The sequence below is a fragment of the Chanos chanos genome, chromosome 10, assembly GCF_902362185.1.
Source record: "Chanos chanos chromosome 10, fChaCha1.1, whole genome shotgun sequence".
NCBI classification, from domain to species: Eukaryota; Metazoa; Chordata; class Actinopteri; order Gonorynchiformes; family Chanidae; genus Chanos; species Chanos chanos.
Genome location: NC_044504.1, coordinates 13,352,693 through 13,372,947, shown reverse-complemented (window position 1 = coordinate 13,372,947; position 20,255 = coordinate 13,352,693). Strand labels below are relative to the sequence as shown.

The 20,255-nt window shown below is 40.1% G+C and overlaps 1 protein-coding gene across 1 annotated transcript in view; it reads left to right on the top strand.

Moving 5' to 3' along the window:
- Nucleotides 1–20,255, top strand: part of kif6 (kinesin family member 6) — a 72,083-nt gene that overhangs the window by 12,373 nt on the left and 39,455 nt on the right. The window contains exons 6-10 of the mRNA XM_030787370.1: nt 6,204–6,333; nt 8,833–9,039; nt 9,416–9,559; nt 9,680–9,766; nt 18,456–18,559. Coding sequence (XP_030643230.1) covers nt 6,204–6,333; nt 8,833–9,039; nt 9,416–9,559; nt 9,680–9,766; nt 18,456–18,559 — 672 coding nt within the window. The remainder of the gene's footprint in view (nt 1–6,203; nt 6,334–8,832; nt 9,040–9,415; nt 9,560–9,679; nt 9,767–18,455; nt 18,560–20,255) is intronic.

Sequence of the window (20,255 nt, the reverse complement as noted above, 5' to 3'; positions counted from 1 at the left end):
GGATGCTCTCCACCACACAATTGTAGAAGAAAGTGAGGGCTGGGGTGCCAAGGCCAGAGCGCTTCAGCCTCCTCAAGCAGTAGAGTCATTGGTGGGCCCTCTTCACTGTGCTGGTTGTGTTGATGCTCCAGGTGAGGTTATCGTAGATGTGTACTCCCAGGTATTTGAAGCCGGAGACCACCTCAACGGCTGCTCTGCTGATGTGGAGGGGAGGGGGAGTGGTGCCAGTCTTCCTAAAGTCTCCTTTGTTTTCTTCACATTAATGGAGAGGTTGTTAACTTTGCACCAGGCCTCCAGTCTTTCCACTTCCTGCCTGTACTTGGACTCATTGTAAATTATGAGTCCCACCACTGCTTTGTCATCTGCAAACTTCACATTATGATTAATCGGTTTCTTGGCTGAGCAGTCAAAGGTCAGCAGTGTGTACAGTGGGGGGCTAAGTACGCATCCCTGGGGGGAACCAGTGTTGAGGATGATGGGGGAGGATGAGATGTTATGGATTCTGACAGACTGGGGCCTATTTGTTAAAAAGTCAAGTACTCAGTTGCATAAAGATGAGCTCAGTCCACAGTGAGTGACAGTTTGTTCATCAGGGTTTGTGGGATGACGGAACTAAAGTCCAAGAAGAGCAGTCTGACATAGGTCCTTGCTCTCCAAGTGAGTGAGGGTAAGGTGAACCACAGATGAGATGACATCTGCGGTGGAGCGGTTCTGTCTATATGTGTACTGGTGGGGGTCTACTGTGAGGTCGATAGTCTTCCTCATGTGTGCCATGCCCAGCCATTTGAAGCACTTCATGATTATTGTGGGGAGTGCTACCGGACGGTAATCATTCAGGCATGATACTGTTGAGCTCTTTGGGACGGGGATAATAGTAGCAGACTTAAGGCATGTTGGGACAATCATCTGGGAAAGTGAGGTATTACAGATGTCCATCAGTACCGTCAGGACCTGGCCTGGGATGTTATCCGGGCCTACAGCCTTGTAGGGGTTGACTTTCTGCAGAGACCTCCTCACATCTACTGCAGTTACACTGAGGGGCAGCTCACCTGCTGGGGGGTGAGCCTGGAGCCAGGAGAGGTGTTGGGATCTTCAAAATGAGCATAAAGGGTCCGTGGGGCGTTCTGCGTCTCTTCTGGTGTATTCCATGATGCTCTTGATGCCCTTCCACATGCTCTGGGGGTTGTTGGTGGAGAAATGACCCTGGGTTTTGAGAGCATAGGTTGTTTTGGCCCTCTTTACACCCACGGTGAGGTTTCTCCATGCTGCTCTCAGTGCAGATGCATCACCAGACCTGAATGCAGAGTCCCAGGCTTTCAGCAGAGAGCAGACCTCTGCATTCAGCCAGGGTTTCTGATTGGGGTGGATGGTGATTGTTCCGGTGGTGGTAACATCATCCACACACTTACTGATGTAGCCAATGACGGTTGACGCATACTTCTCCAGGTCCACCTCTCCAGCGCTTGTTGCTGCCTCTCTGAAGATCTGCCAGTCCGTACAATCAAAACAGTCCCGGAGCATGGAGGCAATGTCACTGAGCCACACAGTGATGGTCTTTGATGCTGGTTTGCTGGACTTCAGCAAAGGGTGGTAGGCAGGGACCAACATAATGGAGATATAGTTGGAGAGTCCAAGGTGGGGGAGGGGGTGGCTCTGTATGTCCCCTGTCTGTTTGTGTGCATGCGGTCAAGCGTATTTGTTCCTCGGGTGGCAGTGGTGATGTGCTGGTGAAACTTTGGCAAAAAATCTGTCAGGTTGGCATGGTTGAGGTCACCTGCAATCATGTAGAGTGTCTCCGGGTGATTATTTTGAAGTGAGCAAATGTTATCATGAAGCTCCCTGAGAACATCATCGGTGTTCGCACTCGGGAGGATGAAACAACGACGATAAACATCGCTGTGACCCCCCGTAGCGAATAAGGCGGCCGGCATTTTATTGTTAAATGTTCCACTGCCTCAGAGCAATGGCTGCTAACCAGGGTACAGTTTGCGCACCAACGTTTGTTAATGTATATGCAGAGTCCACCTCCTTGGGGTTTTCCCAGACAAATGATTCTGGTCTGCTCAGAAGAGTAGCAACTTGTCGAGTTGAAAAGTCGAGCTGAAAATAATAACTCAGTCTCACTCGGATCAGATCCATTTTGTTATCCAGTGAGCGAACGTTGGCCAGAAAGAGCAATGGAATAGCTGGCCAGTTCACATTCACCTTTAGCTTGGCTAACAAACCGGCCCGCTTGCCCCTCTTCGGTTTCCGTGCACACCGCTTCCTCTTGCCTCCGAGCCGCTGTAGTCTGCTACACCAGTCCACTGCTGCAGGGCCTTGTGTTCTCAGGAGCTGCAGCGCACTGAGTACAGTTCTAAGTTTAGATGGAAGTGTCTAGCAGTTCAGTTGGACCTAGGGTTGCCACCTTTTATGTGGAGAAATAAGGGACGTCCCCCGCCCTGATGTGTTATACCTGTGTCAGCTCTGCAGCTGTCACCTGTAGAGGAGGTGCCATTAACTGGATTGAAAATGTGTGTGGATTAGGCTGTTAAATGCAAAAGGATACTGTGATCCGTTTTTTCCCCTAAGTTAGAAAAAGAAAAACAAGTGTATCATGTTTATGGCTTATACAGGATTGGCTGATAGGGTTATATTTAGATGTTTTAAATTGTAGGCTACATTGTCATATTTATATAATGTGTCATATTTATGAATCATAAAATAAATAACTATCTTAACCTTCAGCCCAAAATCTAAGAGAATGGATGGAATATCAGGATGATATTTGCACTGATTATTGCATAGCTATTTGTATTGGTTACTGTGTAATATAGGCTAACGCAGGCTATAGGCTACATTTGTCAATATACAAATAATTAGACAATACACCATGTCCGCCTTGGGGAAAGACTGAGGTATAAGGAATCGAGCGATTCCAGTCGTTGTGGTCTGCTCTGCTCGCACATGGGTAGCAGCTGCAGCGTGCTGTTTAACGTCAGACACCCCTCCATGGGTGGAAAGCTTGATGGCAAACTGTACAGTTTGCCTTGTATTCGTCGACAGCTAAGGGCCTGACCATTATCTTAACAGTCTCTTATGTTTCAGCGGGGGACTTGAGACATCATTGAAATAATAAGGAAGTGTTCAATACGGGACACAGCATTTTATTTTCCAATACAGAATGACCCCATATTATAAGAGATGGGTCGCAACCCTATTTGGACCATACCTTATTGTCCTAGTTGCACTATCTGCACGCTTACTCACGTTAAAAGAAAAAGAAAAGTCCCTATCGCTAAACTGTACACCGTAACCGGGAGCTGGAGAAGCTGCTGGTCTGTGCGCCACCAAGTTGACTGCCTTGCAAGTCAAAACGTAATCTGAGTAGTGAGTGAAGAATCAAAATTTAATAACTAAGAAGTAAAGAAAAAATGTTATATCGATGTTGTGACAGGTATGAGTCCTGTCACGATGGGATACTTGTAATAATATGGGTAACTGACATAATGGGAGAAAATTTGATAGAAATTGAAACCAAAATATTCTCAGGGGCCACTTTTTTTTTCACAGTTTTTTTTCACTTTTCACTATCAACACAGCTATGTCGTAGCTAGCTCTGGCAGCATTCTCCTTAGCATGTGAGCTTAATGCTTGTAACACTGACAAGTTAGCTTTAAGATAATTAGGCTTGTACCTCCATGCATCTCCTGACCGCTTACGCAAAAATGTAACATGTCTCTCTCTCTCTCTCAAAAAAACCAATGCTCCACTGTCTTCCACTGCCCTGCTTCATTTTACAATTTGAGAAAAGGTCATTACTTACTGTAAAGGATCAAAATCAGTTCATCAGTCATAGCAAGGACTAAAATGTTAAGCCCCCTTGTGGAGCAATAAAATAGTGCAGGAAAAATCCTTATTGTTGGAAGGCTTAACTGGTTTAGTGCCTCACTGTGATAAGATGTCAGTTGCAACAGTCTGGGGGGTCATAATAAACCTGATTGTGAGCTGGCTTTGGCCCGCAGGCCACGGTTTGGCCAGCTTCGCTTGAGATGATCGTAAAAAAATGATATCAAAACTTTTGAAAATGTTTTTGCCTTAAGTGCAGACTTTTGATTCCAAAAAAACTCAGCCACTCACATATTATGAGCCCTGAGTGAATATAGCATGTGTATAATAATATGGGGAAGTGCTACTGGATTTTGTATGACTTGCTTTCACAACTGAAATGAATGTTATAAGGAATGAGGAAAGTGCAGCTTCAGCTTGAATATGGATTCATTCACAGTAACTGATGTATGAGAAATTTGCTCCTGTTCATAAAACGCACATCTGGATTAAGCAATCAGACTGAGTGTTGGTGCATTACAAAAGTCACTCTATACATATTCTTATGTCAGTATTAAGCAGTTAGTATCAAGGCCTTGCTATTCACCCAGATAGTTCTATTGGATCCCAATCTAATTATATAGCAATGAGTTTCATTCAGAAGAGCAGTTCTCTGTCACCCATCCCGTTGTTAATGAGGTGGTGAAACCTGATAGTGTAAAGACACCACTCAACCTTTATCAGCATTGTGGTTATCAGCATGTATAGTGTTTGGTGCAGTTTATGAAAAAAATTAGAGGGGGGATGTTTTTGAAACGTTTTTATTCATGAAAATAAATCACAAACCACAGTGGCCCTATATACAGTAGACTATGAAGCCTGTTAGGCTATTTTTTGCAGCTGTTAAAGCAATATTTATAGAATAATGAACTTTAATAAAACAATTTCGGAACTTGAACTTAACCACTGCATTTGTAGGAGTATTTTGAGCCTTTAAAAAAAAAAAAAAAAAAAATTAATTCATCAGGTAGCCTAGTGTGATATTTTCACTTTCATTCACTAGCTGTAGTTTTCACATTGAAATAGACTACTTGTGCTCAGTGACATTCTGAAAAGCCATGCATGGATCAAGGCTAATGGAACCAGGATGATCACGTAGCCACGGTGTCTACTGTCACAAGTACGCAAGCGCTGACAGTAATCGTCCATTTCTGACCCTACTGTCGTTTGCACTATTCACTATTCTCACGTTGCAGCGCTTTACTTAGATATATTTTAAAAATATTTTTATTTTAGGTATTTTATATGATCTGTTGGTGAAGTAGCATTAATCTACAACAGAGTATCAGGGCCACATTGAGGGGGGAAAAAATAACTTTTCGAGATTTCGAGAATAAAGTGGTAATATTACAAGAATAAAGTCATAATTGAGAAAAATTAGGTCATAAAATTATGAGCTTAAAGTCATAATTTAATGAGAATAAAGTCATAATATGACGAGAATAAAGTCGGAATATTACAAAAGGAAAAAAACCCCATAATTTTTAGGAAAATATATTACCAGCAACCAACAAAATGGGTGAGAGGGCAGTCAGTGGCAGCCTCAGCCTACTTCTGATACTTATGATAATGTGGTGCTGATGTGCCAAAACATGAAGTATTTCCTTATTTGTGAAACCTATACTACAGTATAACTTAACAGAATGCTCCACGTTCCTCATTTTCATGGCAGGCTGTTCCTCTGATATTTCCTCTCTAAAATAACATAAAGCCGTTTATTCTTGTAACATTATGACCTTTTTCTCGTAAATTTACGACTGTACTCTTGTAATATTATGATTTTTCTTGTAAAATTATGACTTTATTCTCATATTATTATGACTTTATTCTCATAAATTATTACTTTATTCTTGTAATATTATGACTTTTTTCTCAATTAAGACTTTATTCTCGTAAAATTTTGACTTTATTCTCGAAATCTCAGATTTTTTTTCCCTCAATGTGGCCCTATTATTCTGTTGTATTAATCACTATGAAGGTGGGATACATTTTGTCCCCACCAGGGATAAAAATAATTCAGCAGAGGCAGGGATATATAGACCAGAGGGGGGAGATCCCCCCCATCCCCCCAGCAAATCTCACAATGGTGTGTATTGAAGTGTCTGAGACTTAGGCCTGTATCTTACAATGTCGTGAACATTTCCTGGATCTTTGCAATTGTATTCAAACACAATGTTTTAACCATTTCTCTCTTCACGATGTCCAACATCACTAGCACACACAATATATTGTCAATTCCCAGATAATCATTATTTAAATAGTTTTAATATGTTATAAATGATACATACCAGTTCATTATGCTTAACTGAAGTTTTAATTTTCAATTTTTGAAACAGGAGGGTTTTGATCATGGAAGACACTGACCAGCACATTCACCTTAAGAATCTATCATTAGAACCATCAGCCAATGAGGAGCAGGCTCTTGATTTGCTTTTCCAGGGAGACACCAATCGTGTGACTGCTGAGGTGAGAATCATAGCGATGATGACAGGAGTTGTTACAGATTTGATGTGGCTTTTCCTCCTTACTCGCTGGGCCTAACGAAAACTCTTTCACACAAATGGCTTGATTTTTTTGCAGGCATTAATAAATCAGAAAGTGTTTGGCTGGCAGAAAAGACTAGTACACCACTGCAGAGACCAGGGTTCAGTTCCCGATAGCAACACCAACTTGGCTAGGCGTGGGAAACCAATGGGAGATTGATTCCTAGTTGCTACAGCAGAAACTCCCAATGGTCGCTTCGGGCACTGGGTGGATCTGAGGAGAATAGCATGAGAATCCACATACGTTACGGTTTCCCTGAAAAGTCCACTACAGACTGTCGGGAGAAAAAATGGTCTACGCCCTCCCTGGCCAGCATGGGAATTGTGCAAGCAACAGTGAATATAAAAAATACAAGGGAGTGTACCAGTAAATTAGAGTGTAAAGGGGATAAAACAGGAAAAAAATCACAAAGTGGTGAAACCTGTCTGACAAATGTTTATCCATCACAGTCTAAACGGTGTTCATCAACACCAAGTAGTCCATCTGAAAAGTCATTACCCTGAAAGTTGATGTCATGTGAAAACATGAAGAACTTGGTACTGTGTCAAGAATTACAAAGTTTCCTTATGATCTCAAGTGTGTTTGAGGAAAGAAAGGACAAACAGGTCTTTAAAAGGTTATTGTAAGTCACACAGATTGTTGTCATGTAAATTCCAAGGAAACTTGTTCTTTTTTTTTTAGTCTTTATGTAAAATGAATTATTGGAGCCAGGTTGATCAGCAGCAGTAACCAGATCAGCACCTGACTTTGACGATCTGTGTGCTGATGTTATCACAGCAGAGGAAAAGGGTCTCCATTCAAAGTCTCACTCACTCTAACCTTTTTCCTCACTCCAAGTTTTTGAATAATAGTCGTAACATTTGTTGCCAACTCCAACTCCTTTGGGCCTTTCTGTTTCTCCAATCCTTGAAACTAGAGATGTTACATAATAAAATGTGGTTCCAACCTGGACATTCAAGCTTAGTGGTTTATTGAGTCAGCCACCTCCACTATGCAAGTAAGGAAATGACCCCTTTCACCTCACGCAACTGCATACTTTGATCAGGTCTCTCAGTAGTTTCTTCCACCTCTTGCCACTTGTCCGCGTTAAACTCCCCTTGTTGTCCCTTCAGCTCTCTCTAGAGTTACACAGCTGTGGTCCCTGTAACCTGCCCACACAGCAGTGCTATTGTTGAGTCACAGTCCCCTGACTGCTGAGGTGTTTCGGGGTTACGCTGACTCAACCAATGTACGAAGTGGGTGGTCAGAGGGGCTTGTGAGGGTCAGTTTTTCTGCTTGTAAACAAGTACGGTAATTTGAAATCTCCATCGGCTGGTTCTTCTAGAGAGGGACCACAGAGAGATAAGGCCTTCACAGAAAGAAAGTTGATATTTCTGTCACGGGCCAGCTTTTTAGTAAACCATCAACTCAGACACTGCCAATCAGATACATGGTCTCTATCAACATTTGTACTGGAGCTCAGTTAATGGATTGATCTTTTTTTATTATTGAGAACTGTGTTTCATGATTGTAGTATATCTGTTTGTCTGACTTTTACAACATGATAAATACTGCTTTATTGTAGGTCTGGGTCAAATCAGGCACATTTTGGAACAGTACACGTTTTTATTTTTTCTGCCTTGATTGTAGTGTTTCCCTTTGTTTTGATATCCTGTCAGATTGCTAACATATTGTTTTTCATCTTTTCCTTATTAATGAGAGAGTCCTGGTGAGTCAGACCTGGCTTCTGTCTTCCCATCCTGGACTGTTCTATTTTTAGCATTGGAAAATAAACCTCGGCTCGCCTGAGTCACCATATGTTTACTGTTTATCAGTCACACATGTTGGACTGTGATTCTCATGCAAGGGAGGCAAAAACAAAAACAAGCAAAAGAAAACTACTTTTAGTTATGGGAAGTGTGGAGAGGTCTCTGTTACTTCACATACACTCACTTCAGTATCCAATACCAGACAGGCATAAGGTGTGTTAATGTGTTTGACTTGGGCATACTGATTTGTTCATATGGGATGACAGAGGAGGACAATTAAAAATATGAGCTGTGGTCCCTCTGTGACAATAGTCACAGAGTATTCATAGTATTGGTAGTATAGTATTGTGATTAGCATAACACCTTTTTATTGTTAGTCTCTGTGTGACACCATATCCAAGAAGATTTATCTTATGATAAATCTTCTTGGATAAGGTGTTGTGGCATAATCATCAGCATAATTATCATCACGATGTTGCGGATAATGATTGTAAATATGGCTACTTTTGAAATGTAACCAAAGCCTTTGTCATTCATAAACCGTCATGTTCATTTTGGTATGCGCCCCACATCAACAGCTACAACAGATCCACATCTACATGCCTGTTGATGTTAAGAAAAGCCTTATGTTCCATTCCTAACATATTAAGGATCTTTCCATTTTTCCTCTCAGACCCCAATGAATCAGGCATCCACTCGTTCTCACTGCATCTTTACCATTCACCTGTGTGCAAAGGAGCCGGGCTCCGCCACCGTTCGCCGCTCCAAGCTACACCTGGTAGACTTGGCCGGCTCAGAGAGAGTAAGCAAGACAGGTGTGGATGGCCACATCCTTACTGAGGTCAAATACATCAACCGGTCCCTGCACTATCTGGAACAGGTAGAGGAATCACACAGATACGACAGATGTTATTATCATGATTACTAATTTAGATGAGTTTCGAGGGTGGTGTGTCTCTAGCTTATGAAAGATATAGATGTATAATAATATAAACCCACACTTACATCAGACAACTGCACTGGTGCTTCCAACTGAAATCTCCAGCAGCAAAGGTGACGCATTACACAACTATTAGCCTTTTTATAGCATTTTGTCCAATCAGACTAGTTTGACCTGGAAAATGCCGATCTTTCATGCTGACCCTTGACTGCCATAATGCCAAGAAGGTGTTATGATAATCAGAGTGGAAGCATATGTTGAATTTTGATGAACTGTATTGAGTAAAACTGATTTTTGATTTCACACTGCTTTTCAGGTCATCATCTCTCTGTCTGAGAAGAATCGGTCGCATATCCCGTACCGTAACTCCATGTTGACTTCTGTCCTAAGAGACAGCCTGGGGGGCAACTGCATGACGACTATGATTGCCCTGGTGTCAGTGGACAAAAGGAACATTGATGTAAGATTGACCGTAGAGAGTGTGTTGTCCAGGTTGTTTTTGACAAGATTTGGTTTGAAATGATCTTTATGTTCTTTCTTTCTCTCTCTCTCTCTCTCTCTCCCTTTCTTTCTCTCTCAGGAGTCCATCTCCACATGTCGATTTGCTCAGAGAGTGGCCTTAATTAAGAATGAGGCTGTACTCAATGAGGAGCTAGATCCCACCCTGGTGAGTTTCATAAACTCTGCTTTTCTGTTTGGATTATGTGTTTGCCTCTTGGACCAGCGATGCTCCTTTTTCTTTCTGAATCTCCTTTTTTCCCCTCTGTGTTGAGCTCTCTCTTCATTTAGGGAAGATTTTGTCACATTACCTGGAATCTGAGTTTTCCTGTTCTTTTCCTTCCATATAGTTTCTCATCCCTTCTCTAGGCACTATATGTATGCTATATATACTACATACTTACATTCACCTTTATACATAGTAATATTCAATCATTCTCTTAAGTCACAAATACACACTTCATATCCTTTACTTAGCAGTGTTGTTTTTATTATGTTTCTTTTTTCCTCTGCTATTGTTTTTGGATTTATTTTGCATATTGTCTTAGTCCATCCACAAATTCTGGAATAGTACATGCCAGGAAGAAGTGACGGCTTTAGAGATGTTCATTCTAAGGTTTTTCACTAAATATACTTTGACTATCTGAGCTTTTGGGAATATTTACTTCTCTACTATTTCTAAATATCTCACACTACTGAACTGTAATGAATACTGACAAACCTTACTGATCAGTCTGGAGACGTGCCATTTCAAGCAGTCTATATCTTACCATTCTTTCCAGTTTTTTTGTCATTTTTTTTTTCTATTTGCATTTTCTCTCGTTATTTCTCTTTATTTCCTTTCAAACACACAGAGGTCATAGAATTTCCAGTGGTGGAACAATTGAAGTGTAATTATTGGCCACATAGGATTTTACTGAGTTACTCCACAAGACAGGCCAACTCTTCCTCTGGGCACCTCTTGTCTTCTGGAGACGTTTCAATGTTTCATCACAGGCTTTTCATTTTTCAGGCCACTTTCCTGTGCATATGGAAAAGTCCACCTGTTTGCTATTTGTGCAACATATTTGTAAGATGTTTGCACATTTGACTGTATGCTTACATACTGTTAATTTACCGTGAACCATCAGTCATTCGCAGATACGTCTTCTCCAGACGGGCCCCAGCTGAGGCATGCATGCATCCTTTAGCTCCAAGTAGGCACATTATGAAGATTAATGGTGAAATAGTTTTTGCCACTTGCAGTACCTGTTGTGTGGTCCACAGCTTCATCATTAGACCTGGTTTATCGCACCATGAAAGTAAACACTGAGATACATTCACATCTTTCCATCATATGACTCTCTGGAGTGTCACCCTTTAGTCTGTCAGTGCTATTCCTCTATCCCTACTAATGTGCAGTCTAGGATCCCTCGTTTTGGATTGAGTTTTATTCTCTTATAGGCAAGATGGTGCACTGACTCTACTAGTTAAGGGATGGCTTGTCTAAGAATGGGAGAAATAAACAGTAATGACCATAAGCCTAGGTTTGTTTTTATTGAGCTCAGTCCTCAAACCCTTTAACTGAAAACAACAACAACAACAACAAAAAACAGTGAATAAGAAAATAAAATTGCAGTCAGTGTGTGGAAAGTAAAAAGCCACAACAACCAGCAACCAACCTTTAAGCTTTTACTGAATATGGTGTGGTATTTTGGACATTCCCTGTCTGTCTTGTTTTTTTCTCTCTTCTTCCCCTCACTTTCGTAAACCTTTTCATTGTTCCATTCTTTGCATATTCTCACCTCCACTATAATGACCAGACATTCCCTGTTTTCAAACCCAAGTTCAGACCCCAGAGAGGCACTGTTAAAAACCCTGTGGCTGAAAGTTCATTGAACCAGTGTCGGGCTGGAAAGAACAGCTTCTGTGTGAATTCTCTGGGCTCCAGATCTTCTTGGGGAAGGATCTGGTTTCTCTACTAAAATACAGTTAAAAAATGCAGTGGTTCAATTTGTCTCAGAGATTATGAGAATGAGGTAACCTCAGTTCAGTGAAGTCACTTAGTGATGTGCTGCTGATATATTGTAAGCAGGTGTCCCAAATAGAGATTTAAAGCTGCCTTTCAGAAGACAATATGAAACTTAAGCCATAGGTTCAGAGTTAATGATCTCTTCACAAATCCTTTGTCATTCTATCCTGATGGAGCCAGTGATTCGGAGTCTTAGTTCACCTCAATCAGTTTATCTTAACAAGCTTCACCTGCACTTCTATATGCATTTTACAGTCACACAGAAGAGTCTCACTGTTTTCCCAGCACGGACATTCCATAGTTAGAGTGGCCTCTGTTGCCTGTAGCACCTTAGCTCAATTTTGTTTGCAGTGAGCTTGAGATGATCCCTGTTATTGCCTGTAGTTGGATTCTATTAGCGATTAGCCCCACTGTCAAGACTGTACACTCCCACACAGCAATGAACTGACCATACTGCATTGTAACCACTTGATGGTTTAACAGTCTTTAAAAAGAGAGAAATTGAACTTTAAAAGTGACAGTTCATCTTTCAACTGAGTTTGGTAATTATGTGTTTCAGTTTTAGAATCCACCCTCTCTCCACATTAAGATGTGCTTCTTTTAATGCCATTTTTTGTCTGCCACTAAAACTATAATCCAGAAATACTTTGTCAGACAACCTCAAAGTCATATCCTTCACCTATCACAGTATAATGTGTTTTAATGTGTTTGGAGTGACTGTTGTGAAATTTGTGTTGTATTATGCTCCAGAAATTCTAGAATGGAACTATATATTTTGAAACAGTTTTTACATAAAGGCTCTGGAGCTTTTGATTTGCACTTTAGAAATTTAACATGTTCAAAAACAAAATCAGCACCTAGCACTTGTAATATGTTTCATTCATGATTTTGTGTCAGAGAAAAAAAATTAAATGAAGGGACACTGTATGTTTTTCCTTGTCACAGTCTTAGTAATGTACTTTGGTATCCACAGATATTGTTCTGAAGTCCAGTTCAGAATGGTCTACTCATACAGCTGTCTTCTGCAGATGAAGTCATGCTCAGAGCTATTTGTGTAAGAAAGATCAAGATTTTCACCAGCTTCATTTTGGACATCAATGTCTTAATTCTTTTTTTATTTTTTAACAGTTTAGTATTCATTTTAATTTATGAAAATAGTGTTACATTGTATTGATTTCTGTTTAATAGTGCTTTTCTTTAATAATGATGGAAATCCTATTCTAGCTTTAAAAAAACAAACAAAATACATTTATTTGGGGTTAGATAAATGAGGAAAGCTGAATTCAAAGAGAATAATAAGACACAGGAACAGGAAAACCAGTAAGCAACCCACAGTAAATACTTTTTACACAGAAGCGCAACATGGATACCAACATCAAGGTATCCTCAAAGAAAACATGAACCAGTGCCCTCTGACTAATCCTCGATCAGTCTGCTTGTCTTCCTAAACCCAGACAGGCCAGACAGTCCTAATTAGTGCATACCTGTCACTGCAGCGTGGAGCCAAGGAGTCGTGTTTTGAATGTGGGTGTTAAACTGGCTGCAGTCCTGGCTCTTCAGGGAGTCTGTAATGGTAATCAAAAGAGCTGTGGAGCGATGTTTTGTCTGCTTTCAATTTAAACTTAACATTTAATTCGCCCATATCGATTTTAATTGATGTCAGTCTCTCTGTGAGGGCAAGACAGACCCAAACATCTAGATAGATTTCTTAAAATATTTAAAATTTCGATTAGGCCTGTTTTTGATTTGCGAATTCCATTCCTGGTCCTAGGTCTGCTGTTTTCTAACCGTACTGCACAATTTACAATCTATTTAGACTAATTTGAAAACCAGGTGACTAACTCTTATAAAGCCATCTGGAGGATTTGAGTCATCTGCTCCTGCAGTGTTAGAGTTCAACTGTACAGCTCTTTTTTGGAATAGGTAGACACATATTCACTGAACAAGTCTTTTTGTTTCAGATGGTCAGACATATTTTCACTGATCATGAGAGGTACATCCCTATGTCCATTTTGTTTATTCTTGTATCATGGGAAACCATTTGTAGTTCTGCGGTCTCTGTGTGGTTTCACAGTCCCGAATAAAACCCAGGGACCAATGGTCTTGCCTGCAGGACACATCTGTTAGTGTTGCATCAGGCTAACAGTGATAGATGGTAAATGATGAATGCCAGATCCCAGACCCACTTGGAGCCAAAACACCAAAGTACTGCCCTGTTGCTTGATAAAATAACTGCAAAAAACACTCAGCAACACATGTCTGTTTCCTCAGGACAATCTGAACAGCAATTCTTTATTCTGGCTGGTATACATTTATAGATGTGTGCTCATCCAGTCTGTAGTTCTAATTCTGTCTTTGTAGTCTATTGGCTCAGTGAAATGGAAACTTGTTATTTGGAATTTCATGTAAACTATAGTGCATAAACACATGTTGAAGAAAGAAAAAAGGGAAACAGCCTTGAATTATTGCAGAGGTTGTCTCATTTTTGGGAGAGGAGCAAGAACTTGCAGATATTTGTCTTGGTCACCTTTCTGAGGAGCTCCATTTGCTTGACCCATGACCTTTGTCGGCTCTGTGTGGAGAGTTGTTGGGATGCCAGGACATACAGCTGTGTGCAAATGTTTGGGCATCCCTGGTCAAAGTGAATGCTTCAGTGAACAGGAGCTGACCCCACCTTTGCATAGTACAAAGTTAAACAATTTTCTGCACATTTTAATGCACAATTACTATATTGTCTTTCTGCTTTGAGCAATCGTTGGGTTCCTCTGAGAAGTTGTTTGAAGGCAGACAAGTTTTATAAAACAGGAAAAGACTATAAACAATTCTCAAATCACTTCTAGCCAGTCATTTTAACTGTCAGCAGTACTGTCAAGCAATTAAAGGTGTTTGTAACAATTAATTCTAGCGGAAGATCTGGAAGAAATCTCGGTTGCTCAGAAACTATTCAGCAAAGCAGAATTTAGACATCACAGAAAATGACCTGCTGAAAAGTTAAGGTGATACTGCAGTTGTTGTTCATGGATACACAACACACTGTTTCTTACAGAACAACGGTCGGAGGGAAGCAGAGGAACAGACTGAAACATTTTCTATCATCTAAAATGTGCTTTACAAAACTTTGGTTAGCCTAAAGCCATTTGGAAATAAGTGCATAAACCTGATGAAAGGAAAACTGAACTATTTAGACACAACCACAGAAGGTACATTTGAGAAAAAAGGCTGAAGTAACAATGAAAACAGACAACACCACAGCAATGTCACTGATTTTTTTTTTAATGGTTTACTATTTACAGTGGAGACTGCAGACAAACCTGGCTCTCCAAACATACTTTGATAAGCTAATGGTTGATTGAGTGCATTCCATAGATGCCTAGAAATTGGCATTGGCCATGGATACCCAAACATCTTCATACATGCACATGTACGCTCACTAACAAAGCATCAAATACTAGCTGTCCCCTAATGCCTGACTGTCTCAGGCTGTTGAGAGGGAACCTCATTATCCAAGAGATGCAAATGCCTGGAGGATTCATCCATGCATTTGTATCTCCTGGCATGGACTAATTCAGCACAGAAGCCTTGAGATTGCTTTAATATTGTGGTTAGACAACAGCTCTGACATCACATTCTCAAGTGGTCCCACTTTCAGATCAAAGAGGGCCTTGTGTGAATCCTGCACAATGACTGTGTTTAGTCACCTCATGTGGATGATTAATGTGATGTGTGGGTCACTTCTGATGGTTGAATGTACACGACCCTATTCATCCAGTGATGAAACTATTTAGATATTACAAAGAATGAATGTGAATAAATTCTGAATAGATCCTTGGACTTTCTCAACTGTGTCTTTGTCAACTATATTTTTGGCAATGATAAACAAAATAATGACGTTAGAAACACTTTCTGTGCTAAACATGAGCCATGCTCTAACAAAATACCAACGAGACGTATTAGTTTTTATTTTTAAGAATTCTTACATAAGTTTCCTTACTCTGCTTATTCTATCTCTTTTAGTCTCTCTCTCTCTCTCTCTCTCTCTCTCTCTCCCTCCTCCCTTTGAGTGTCCTGACTACCGGCACTCCTCAGCAACTGAACAAACCTCTGTCTGTATTTGGAAACAAAAAAAATCAACTCCAGTTCACCATTTCTGCTGATGGGAGCAGTTCATGAATAAGTCCAGTAGTGTTTTGGTGGTGAAATGTCTAAGCAAGGGAGGATTCTCTGACATGCTTGTATTTTTAGGGATGAGGCCTAGGCAGTGGTCATTAATGTGCTTAACTATGACCGCCAGGCCTAAATAAATCTATTTTATTTTTGAATGTGGTATCAGAACTTTTTCATGTCTGAGCATAAAATGTAGTGTTTTTGTGTTTTTGGGCTGTTCTTTAGCACTCCCCACCACAAGTCCAGTTTTAAGATGATGTTGTCATTGGAGAAGTATGTCTTTAGCCAAACTACCTCAGTCTTCCTAGACACAAATTGCTGAAATTGTTTTAGGGACTGATGAAGCAGTTATATGAAGAAAACTTTGTAACTGATATTTTAAGGAGTCTTCTAAAAGTACTTTTGTGTTTTATTCACTACATTAAACATTTACTATGCTTTAAAGCAAAATGTATTATATTTGCTAATCAGTCAACCCATACTTGACACAGGGAAGTTGGCATTATTATAAAGCTTGTGGACATGAAGCTCTTTTTCCTCAGTCTGGATCTTTCCTGTGCTTGGTAATAATTTACTGTTCTGAAAAAATACTGTCATAATGTTATTTATTTATGAAATCTATGATAAGATACTATGATGATGCCTTGTGCCTTTAGATAGAACTTGAATTATAAAAATGATCATCATGGTAGCATATTGTCAGACTAGACTCATATCAGCTAATATTCCACTTAGGGCATAAAACATATCTCTTTAAATTAAACATAGGCACACTGCAGGGCTGCTGCTGTATAGAAATTTCCTTTCTGCGGTATTCAAAGAATGCAGACCTTGCGGTATGCGGTAATACCGCAACCAAACCCCCCAGTGTTTAATTATTCATTCATTTGATGTTGCTTGTCCCTTAATATGTTGAAATCGATGCTTGATGGCATCTATTCACCCGCCATTGTTGGTAAAAACAAAGATGCAGGAAGCAAAGCATCTACCGTCACTTGCCTCCTTGTCTGGCTCCATTTTGACAAAGTTGCATGTTCTTGCGTGTTGTTTTGTGAGTATAGGGATAAAATACACTGTCGGGGATCCCTCCCAGGTGATCTTGTAATTTGTGAACCCTTGCCTGCCCTCGGTTGTGTAGTGTGCGAACCACAAAGTCTACAAGACATCAGATTACAAGAAAGAATGTTGTGTAATTTGAGCGGTTCCATGATTTTAGAATTTTTGAAGTCGTGTAGTCTGAACCTGGCTTTAGCTTGCTTCACTGATGACTTTTTACCACAAATGTGACATACTACCTTTTCTAAATTGGCTGGTCCCCCCTTGCCATTGGGTTCAAACCTGAAATGTGCCCAAACAGACAATGACACATTTAGCTGTGAACATCGTTTCTACTGTTTTATTGCTTTAAAAAGACAAAAATCCATCAGTTGAGTTCAAGGCCATTGCCTAGGCTAATTGTACTAGTTCATTCATGGCATGTATTTCAAACACCATATAAAATGCTAAATATTTCATCGATTAATTTAAAACTAAAGAAATAGTTATTACACACATTTAAAAAGCATTTTCTGTGAGTTCTTTATGCATTATAATTGATAAACATGATTATAGACAGGGTTTATCATACGTTGAATGTTTTCCTCCACAATATTATATGTTGACAGTTGCAGTTGCTCACTAGTTTTCAGCACCAGACTCGCAAACCGCTCATCCTCAGTGTCAGTCTTCTTGATTGATTTGATTGGTCAGTCGAAAGGACGGTTACAATGATGTGATGTGCTTACTGGTGTATGCTCAGTGCAGAGGTGTGGGCGTTTTAGAATCGTTTTCTCGATCTCGTGTGGAGAGATTAAAAAAAAAAAAAAAGCATGTGTTCTCTGGACGTGACCCTTCAAAACTGATAGAAATAAGTCAGTTTTCGAAAAGATACAAATACGTGTAGACAAGGCCACAGACCAAGCCAAAAGCTACTTGAGAATAGCAGCACTCTCAGTTAAGGGAGGGGGTGGGGGGGGGGGGGCTGTTATGACGGCAATGGCAGTGATGGGCTCAACACCGCGGTACACCTCCTAATACTGGGATATGGCTCTGATGCGGTTATTGATGCAGTGCTAGTACACTGCAACAATATAAATGTACTCATTAAAAACTGTACGCATGCAATGAAAACATTACTGTTGTGCTTTAGTGTTCATGGGCATTCTGGGATAGCCTCAGTATCAGTTAGTCTTTCTGTTAGGCCCTGTAAGAAAGCCACCAAGTCTTCAGCTGCATCTCCGCATATTTGTGTTGTAGAGTACAAGGCTCTGACTTTGAAATATGTATGTAGTGTCATTTGCTGAGTTATAGACTGTTCCATTCAGGGGAGGTGTATTTTAAGTTAGTACCATGGATGAAACCAATGTTTTAACTGAGGGGTTTTTTTTGTTTTTTTTTGTTTTTTTTTTACCATTTTCAATAAAATAGGATAGACTGTCAGTATAGTATACCACAGTGTCACTGTATCACAATATTGGTATAATCACAAGATGCTGACCCAAGCACAAACAGAACACTGACTGATGGAGACCAGCTGGGGAAGACCTAAACATTTTGTGTCAACAGTCTAAGCTCACACAGAGTTCTGACCAAATGGATGGCATCTACATTACTGCTAATCCGATGCGTGTTGATTCTCTTCTAGTTAATCAACAATTTGAGGAAGGAGGTGCAGTGTTTGAAGATGCAGTTGGGCATGGTGACTGGACAACAGATCACCGATCAACTGAGTCAACAGGACATGCAGAGGTAGGCTATACTTTAACTATCTAGAGGTTGGACATATTTTCACTGAGATCAGAAGGTGTCTGTGATGCAATATAAGAATATTTCCTTTTTAGACAGGCTTCCTCTACCTTTACAAGGCTAAACCCACCAACTGAAATTGAAGTCATGACGGTAGCAGAAAACATAATACAGTCTCAAAATTATATCACTTCAGAAATGGATGATTAGCGAACAATTGCTCAATACTTCAGATGTAAGTCCTCTTTTGAAATTTTTTGTCCATCTAATATCTAAGTATTAATCATTAACATGTTATCACACTTTTTTTTTTATCAAACTACTCTAATTTCTCTTTTCTTATCCCTACAATTGCTCATTTTTAAAGTTTAGCAACAGTAAGGTCTGTCAGAATTGATGAGAAGATCCTGCTCAAAAGATCAGATGTTTTTTTTGTGAATAGATGGGGATTTTGGCCCTGGTTATTGAGGTTGTGCGTTTGTAATGATCTGAGCAGCAGTTGTCAGAGATACAGTCATCTTAGGACAAGGGAGACTGAGAGAATGCTGAGCTGGCCTTGCCCTCCCTCCAGAACACTTAGTGTGCAAATCGAGGGAGCCTCAATAAAAAAAGTGCAAGACACAAGGGAGAGAGACAGTTGTAAATTGTAGATTTACATTACTGAATTAGTTCATCATTTCATTCCTGCTCTTTTTCAAAATCTCATGCATGTGAAGTAAATGCGATTTTGGCTGTGTTTGACTCTTCATCCCATTTTCTCTATTTCCTGGCCTGAATCAGTGCGGGGGACAGGCCAATTTGTAGGCTTCAGAATTTGCTTGCCTCACTTTTTTACAACATTCTGATATCTTTACCTCTCCCTCTGTTCATTCCAGTGTTTTTATTATTTCCTCCCCCTGGTGAGTGATTCCTTTTTTTCCCCCTCCTTTCCCGCTGTGCACTTGTGCCGCCCTCCTGATGATTTTCTTCTATCTGTCTCATCGGTCAGTCAGTACAGAGAAACATAGAGTCATTTGTTTACATGTTTATTCTTCAGTTTATGCTGGAGTTTACGCTCTGACTCTGTGTCAGTTAAATTGTAAATCTGCCGTATCAAGAGCCACAGGAATTCTAAACATACACATACCTGCCATTGTGGAATGGTTCTGTTGCATCACAAATGCACATTCTTAGAATGCTCAGTAAGCACACTTAAAAGAGGCATATGATATAAACATTAAGCTGGGAACTGCTGACATGTTGTGATGGATTCAATTTGAATTCCATTGGAATATTGAATGAACTTGATGAATTCCAGGGACAATGAAATCTATGCTTATGATATTGTTTCTTATTTCTGTAAACATCTGAGTTCACAAGTGAAATACGGCAGCCAACCAACCCCCCCCCCCCCCCCCCCCCCCCCAAAAAAAACCAGGAACATTCTCTGTTTGTGTCTCTTGAAAAAGTGTTTAGATTCTGCTGTCTTGCCCAGGCCACAAAAGAGGTCATGTTTGGAATATCTGCTTGCAAGCGTTAGCTGGATAGATTTGCTTTTGCCCATCAAAATTAAAACATTTGAATTGTGTAATACAAATATTTCTCCTGACTATTTCAGTGCTTGGTTTATGTTTGTTTATTTTAGTCAAAAGGAGAGTGTCTTCCTCCTTGTATCTCTATGTTTTAAAGTCTAATTTATACCCATGTCTATAAGGAAGAA